This window comes from Cryptomeria japonica, chromosome 10 (genome assembly GCF_030272615.1).
Source record: "Cryptomeria japonica chromosome 10, Sugi_1.0, whole genome shotgun sequence".
Taxonomy (NCBI): domain Eukaryota; kingdom Viridiplantae; phylum Streptophyta; class Pinopsida; order Cupressales; family Cupressaceae; genus Cryptomeria; species Cryptomeria japonica.
In genome coordinates this window covers 531,557,941-531,565,187 of record NC_081414.1, presented here as the reverse complement: position 1 = coordinate 531,565,187, position 7,247 = coordinate 531,557,941, and the positions used below count along the sequence as shown (strand labels likewise).

At 33.1% G+C, this 7,247-nt stretch overlaps 1 protein-coding gene across 2 annotated transcripts; it reads right to left on the bottom strand.

The window, feature by feature from the left end:
- Positions 1-1,935: 1,935 nt before the first annotated feature.
- LOC131060794 (uncharacterized) lies at positions 1,936-5,761 on the bottom strand. Of its 2 annotated transcripts, none has more exons than XM_057994194.2 (4): positions 5,414-5,761; positions 5,179-5,289; positions 2,608-3,867; positions 1,936-2,499 (listed from the first exon to the last, which is right to left on the bottom strand). In XM_057994194.2, exons 2-4 carry the CDS (start codon positions 5,285-5,287, stop codon positions 2,414-2,416), a joined length of 1,455 nt encoding a protein of 484 aa, XP_057850177.2. In that variant the 5' UTR covers positions 5,288-5,289; positions 5,414-5,761; the 3' UTR covers positions 1,936-2,413. The 2 variants fall into 2 exon arrangements, with proteins under 2 accessions (XP_057850177.2, XP_057850176.2); XM_057994193.2 differs by having other exon boundaries at positions 2,608-4,077; positions 5,414-5,760.
- Between the last annotated feature and the right edge of the window lie 1,486 nt (positions 5,762-7,247).

Here is a 7,247-nt window from a genome sequence, read left to right as displayed (position 1 = left end):
CAAACTTTTATAAGGTTTTGATGCCTTGTTTCTAGGAGGGATCATATGTTTCTCTTGGGTCCCATACACTACTTTGACCTTGTGGACGTTATTAGAATTTTTTTATTTCATTCTTTCAAAAACATTCTTTTGTATTCCTTGACTCATTATTGATGATCCTTTAGCAAGCATCAATCATCAAAATCCACCTTGCAATTTTGCTTCATCTTTGACCAACCCAAAAGAAATTACTTTTGAACTCTAGCACACAAAGCATCTACTAAATTGGCAATATATTCATCATCCACAACCTTCCATAGAGAACTCTTTGTTTTCAATTTCTTCAAACCAAACTTTATTGAATGTCAGGTGCCTTTTTATTCCAAAGTCTACGTACTATATATAACCTAAATCAAGTTTATTGTGAGTAAACATTTCAATTTTCTTTCCCTATAGTCCTTACATTTCGAGTCATGTCTCCTTTGTCCTAGTATACACATACCTATCAAACGTATCTTTCATCTCCTAAGTATTTGTCTCCTTTGTTAGACTCATCGTTCACATTATTGTCATTATTATTTAGTGTTGGCCTATTTTGCTACATGTCATGAGTCTTCTCCCAACAATCCTTTTCCTCATTCTCATTTCCAAAAGAAATTACAATTAATGTTTATTACTTCCAAATTGTAATGTTTGACCTTTGTTTCTATAATACGAATGCTGCAAACTAATCCTAGACTGCTTATATCTCAAATCAAGAGATTTGTGAGCTACATAACTCTAATAATGAGTAGTGTCTTGCTTCTAAATTTTTTTGTGACCAAATTCTAACCTTTTTCAGCTTAATCTAAAACCAACTTATGAAGAATCCAACTTTTGTGCTCCCATTATGTGTAAAATTGTGATCAATTTTGGGAAGGCTTGGAAAGAAAAATACTTGATGAAAGTAGTGGGATAAGAATTCAAATGCAGAATACATTTGTATGCTTATTAGTGTTATACATGCCTGCAAATAAAATCAACATATGGGATTAAGTACTGAAGCCAATTTTGGATTTCTTCTAATTCAGTAACACTTTAAGCAAAAGAGGAAAAAAAGCATCATCAGGATATACATTCCAATATGTATACATGTAATTGGAAGAAATATCATATAATGTCAGTTAATGAATGTACAGTGTGTGCTATAAAAAAATTTACAAGAATGGGATGCCATCTCAAAATTTATTTAAAAAAAAAAAGTCACACCTATATAACTGCTTTAGTTTTCTTGATGAAACTCGTTGGAAAATAGTTCATTCAAATGAAGAGTATATGTGAACGGTTATGCATGCCTATAAATAAAATTAACAGCTATGTAGGATAATGCATGAGACCAGTTTTGGATAAAGTTACAAATTACATTAGAAATCAGATGTTCATCTTCTGCAACAGTAACACACTAAGCAAGGGGAAGAATGGAATCCTTGGGGTAAACCATGCATTGTATACATGTAACTGTCCATCTTCAAATTTGCAAAACAGTCACATCAACTACTCTCCATCCTGTTTTATGAAAGGCATTGGATCCAATGCAGTCACAGTTCATTCAAAAAAACATTTAGTGCTGCATATTAAATCTAAAACTCCCATATCAATTCATTGGGTCTGAAAAGTTTCAACTTTTAACCACAACTTGACAGACATGATAATTCCAACACATCTTGGATCATCTGTTCCTTGTTCCCAAACTTTGATAATAGTGACAAGAAAAATAATATTTGGAGAAACACCCACCTTTAAAATTTGTTGAGCCAAAAAGAGATCTTGCTAAAGACTATTATGGTTGGATCGAGATTGTGAAGCAAATAAATTCTTAATAATGGCTATAAAATCTTTAATCTCTGTATTTTAATCCAGGTTGCACTTTTGTGGCATGAAATTTGACCCAAAGAAATGTAACACGGAAACACAGAATTACAGCAATATGTTAAATCTTATAAAGAATGTAGAATTCCGATGTATACAAACGCTTCAACCCTATGTTGGGTAAATAATACTTTGGAATGTTGTAACTAATTCCCACAAAGAATATCATGTCGTAATATGATTGCATTGCTTGAATGCAAAACAAGCATAAGCTGTGATTCTGAATAAAACAGCATGCTCTCCACTTAATTAAAACTATGCATAAAGTTTAGAAAACATTATATTGTTGCATTGAAAAAATGTGACTATTGGCAAATAATCACTAGGAAAAAAAACTCACAACACCGATTTCAATATGATATACAAATATTTTCTTGACCCATGATCAGACAATTGATACCAAATATATCTCTGCCTTGCACTTTATGCCATTTGTGCGATCACTGTCATTAAGAACTTTCTCAAGCATACACCAGCATGCCACTTAAGATGTATCACTAGTATGTAAAATCTTTCCAAGTCCATCTCACCAAACCTTATTTTGCCTCCAGTACTTGGCATTCTTCTGAAAATCATGACCGCTGGGTGCAGGGTAACATTCCTTAAAATAACCTGAATATTTCAGTGAGAAAACACCTAAGAACCTTCAGCTCAGTAACAGAAATATTCTAAATGATATGTACATAAATTTAAATAATTTAAGAGATGAATGATGCACACCTCGATTACAAGAAGATGCTGAATTTAACTCTACATTTTGATTTAGATTGAGAGACAAATGCCCCCCATTAACTTTTTTATTGGTTTGAAATCTCCGGTTTCTTCTTGCAGGAACATCAACCCTCCTTGGGGAAAATTGTGAAAATGGCTCCCAGTGATTTTGTGCAAAATACTGGTTTTGGTGTTGGCAATCACCTAGTTCATAATTACACTCATTTTCATCTTGGTATCTGCAGCCAACAGAATTTCTGCTAGCTGCAGGAATGAAAACTTTAGAGGCACCCACTTTGTACTCATGATAAGGGAAATTTTCTTGCAAATTTCCCATCCACTCATTTTCCTTTTCATGCTCAAATTCTGGACCCCATCCAGAGGCATCAAACTCATTTTTTGTTGTCACCATTTCATTCTTCTGTTCCATGATGTGGACTTCTGGATAACGTTTTACTCCAATTTCATTTAGACCTGTTTTTATTGTATTTTCCCATTTTTTATTTTGATTCTTACTACAAATCAGAGGAGGAACATCTGGATGACATATTACTTCCTCATCGTGCTCAAACTCGGCACCCCATCCAGAGGCTTCAAACTCATTCTTGGCTAAATGAGTCATTGCTGCATTCTTCTGCTCCACTGGATGGACCTTTGGGTAACATATTACTTTCATTTTATTTTCATTTAAGCCTGTTTTTGTTGTATTTCCCCATTTTTTCTTATCTGAACCTTCTGCAAACTGACATGCCATGTTTTCCATAGTTCCATTCTTCTGCTCTATATTATCCCCAGTTGAATTTGTTTTCACTTCCTTTTCATCTTCGGTCCAGCCTGATTGCATTGCACTTATGCCAATAATGTTTTCATTATTATTACAAACCAAAGAACCAGTAACTGAATTCTTCTCACTTGGCCTGAAACTTTTTGACCACAAATCCACCAACCAGTGATCAGTTAATTGAGGCTCAGCGGTATACAGGTCAACAACCTTACAGATAACTGTGCGTGCTTCATGAATTTCAGGAAAGTAGACACGCCCATACCCAAAAGGTCTTTCCTTCCATTGACTTTTTTCTTTTTCGTACCTCTCTTTTTCAGATGCTGTTATCTCTTGATCCAAATCTGGCAGATTTCCAGTCTCTTGGACTCCATTTGCACAATTTTCTTCATTGTCTGAATCAGAGCCATGTCCCTCTGGCCAGTCAATATCTCCCGAGTCAAGTGAATTCCAATCTACTACATCAATGTATGCACTGGGATCAAGTTCTGGCATGTCAAAAGGAGTGGAATTAGTCTTTGCAATATACCTCTTCTTGGCAAGATGAAAAGCTTCTGCTGCTGCTAAATCATTCCACTTTTCTATGTCTGGAAAGTAAATTGTGTTTTTCTTTGCCTCACAAAATTCTTTCCATGAAAGACCAATAGATTGCTCACAAAATTCCTTTTCCAACAATGGTACAGCTGGTATCCAGACGGCTGGGAACATCCACACACGAGTTAGACAATACATTATAAGCACAAGTAAACAGATCTTACTACAACAACAAAGCCCTACGAGAATTTGCTCACAGCCCGTTTCTACATCAATATATACAATACTTAAATACAGATTTATCCAAACACATCCCACACTATACATGCCAGTGGAAGGCGCTTAAATTTTACGAACCCTAGTTTCAGCCATACTCGCCAAACAGGACCATTTTATTCGTTAATAAAATATGCCCTTTATTAAACTCATAATATCCAACCCAAAACTCTATTAATTCTCAAACCAATTCAGCAGAGGCAGAAATACCAACACTCAAAGCAGTAAAGAACTCATTCTCAAATTCAACTCTGCTAAAAATAACAAGATACTGCACATATGAGGGTTAGAATGATTCAAATTTCAATCCTGCACATATGAAGGTTAGAATGATTCAAATTTCAATCCTCCCTCGCACTAAGTTAGCCAAGAACTCTAGTGGACATGTGGTGAGGTTGTGATGAAATAATTAAAGGGGTAACTCAAGCCAGACCCGTGTTTAAGACTCGCTCAAGCACACTCCATACAGCATTAAAGACAACCCTCAACTTCCCTCCAGAATACCAAGAAAAAAAAGCAGATACCAAACGTCCCCACATATTCAATGCCAAATCACCAAATAACACATATTTCATGCAACAGAAACTTTAATCTAAATATACTTTCAATTAGCAGATAAGAGAACATAGAATTGGAAAAATAAAAAAATTACAGCTTTAAACCCCCATATTACTGATGGCAAATATAGTGAAACGAGTGACACCCAATTTTCATCTCAATACACCTAAAGTTTTTGAAATACAATGAATCCCATAAATAAAAGCTCAAAGTTCACAATCTCCAACTTAAAAGCGTATTGGACTGCCTAACCCTGCACCCAATAGTCGATATATATAATAACTCATGTCAGGGTGCAGTGTCAGAAAACCATCATATCAAAATGCCAAAATTAGAATATACGCTATGTAACATCCAGAAAAAGAGATTGAACAAATGAACATCGAAAATCAAAAAAACTACAAAATCTAATTGCATTAAACTTTCTGTACCTGTCGTTTTTTGGGGGCGCGAGAAATCCACAACCTCCTTGTTCGGAAGATACGACGGTGTGCATCGTCGACCACCTTCCACTCCTTTATTTCTCCTTCGACCACCCATTTCTGCAGCTCAAATAAAAACCTCAGAAACTTATCTGTAAATCAAAGCATAAATAATTGAAATTCTGAAAAACAAAAGCATAAAATTCATCCCATCCTGAATTGATGATCGAGTAAAGTTACTTACTTGAACAAAATATATGCAAATCCAAACCAGAGGGGAATTTCAGCCCGAAGCACTTGCAAACAGCAAACCGGTCGTTTGTTATAACAGTTTGAACAGAAAGTCATTTAAAAAACGTTGCAGAGCGCCTAAAAACCCTAGATATATCTCTGATCATTTTAATGATAGTCGCCAAATGTCATCAATAGCAATTCATTCTAGACCGTCAAATTGGTGTGTAATATATAGAAGGCTCTGGACTGGGTGTTAAGCTATCATTTGCCTCGCAAGTTTTTGTTACACGTGTAGATAGACAGTTGAGTTTGAAGAATAAGTATAACAGCGCGAAGAAAGGCATCCAAAACCGTCTTTCGAATTCCACCACCCGAATTCGATTTAGACAAGTCTTATAATTGGTCTCCACCACAATTAAATAATCCACTGTAATTACCTTCTTAAATTTCAAGCTTTTCTTAATTTATTCTATTTTATTTTTGGTTGGGGAAAGAGATGTTTTATTATTAGAAAGAAATTCCTTTTTATAGTTTTATATCTTAAAAAAAAAAATTAAAAACTATAAATATAATGTGAAGATTTTTTATTATTATTATTATATATAATGGATAGATGTCTTGAATACGTTTATTTTTTATAAAAAAAAATATTCATTTGTGTTTAATTCTTTTATTCATCTAAAAGAATTTTTATTTAAATTTATTAATATTTAAGAAAATTATTTTTATTTATTTTTTGCTTTATTTTTACTTGAAGTTGTTTTATTTATTTAAGTGTAGTTTTATTTTTAGTTGAAGTTATTTTTATTTATGTAGGAATTATTTTATTTTATTTTACTTTAGACTTAGTTAAGAGTCATTTTATTTGTATTTATTACAAAAATATTTTGTTGTATTTACTTAAAGAATTATTTTTAGAGTTATACTAATATTAAAAATATAATTACATTCTAAATAGTTTTTATTTGTGTCTTGCTACTATTAGAAAATGTCTCTACTCTCTAAGCATAATAAAGGTCTTATGACATTATCTATTATTAGTAAAGAGAACTTGTTAAACAAAATAAAAACTTAAATATTCTATGGATGAAAAGTGCATCCTTAAACGTTTTTTTTCCTTTCTGTGGATTAATATTTAATACTTTTTGTTTCTAGGGCAACAGTATATTGTTCAAATGATGTACTTTTGTGTGAACATTCTTATCCAACTTGTGCCTTATTTGATTTTGAATCCTTGTTAGAGATAATTTTTTATTTCCTTACATGCTTTTCATTTTCTTTGATTTTACATGTGTAATGTTTCATGTTCATAGTTATCATGTGGATGATGCAAGGACATCTTTAGTGGTGTATAATGAAATAAGTGACCATGAACATTTGTTGTGTATTTTATGTTACTTTTTAAGTACCTAAATGTACATAGATATACATGGCAATTTGACGTTGATTCTATGATCTAGTACATGACCCATATGATGTGAAAAAAACTTCTCTCTACTTATCCAACCTCGATGGAAGTGTTGGGTAGTTTTTAATATACTCCCTTTTTTATGTTCTATTTGATAGCAATTTGTCATCCTTTCATACCTTGTTGCTCTATGAAAGCTATCATAAGTTGCTTTTAAGTTACAAGATTACTTCTTTTTAGGTTGAATTGCTCAAATCATTCTATAATCACCTCGATGATTACTATTTCCCAGAAACCAGTGATCATACGTTAAAGTCTCCCTTGTGTGATTTCTTTGTAGGCACCATTTTTTGCATCAATATTGGCTCCCAAACTCAAGTCTAGCTCACCTTTAATTACACATAGGATACAATAACTCTTGGTTTGCATCTCTAAT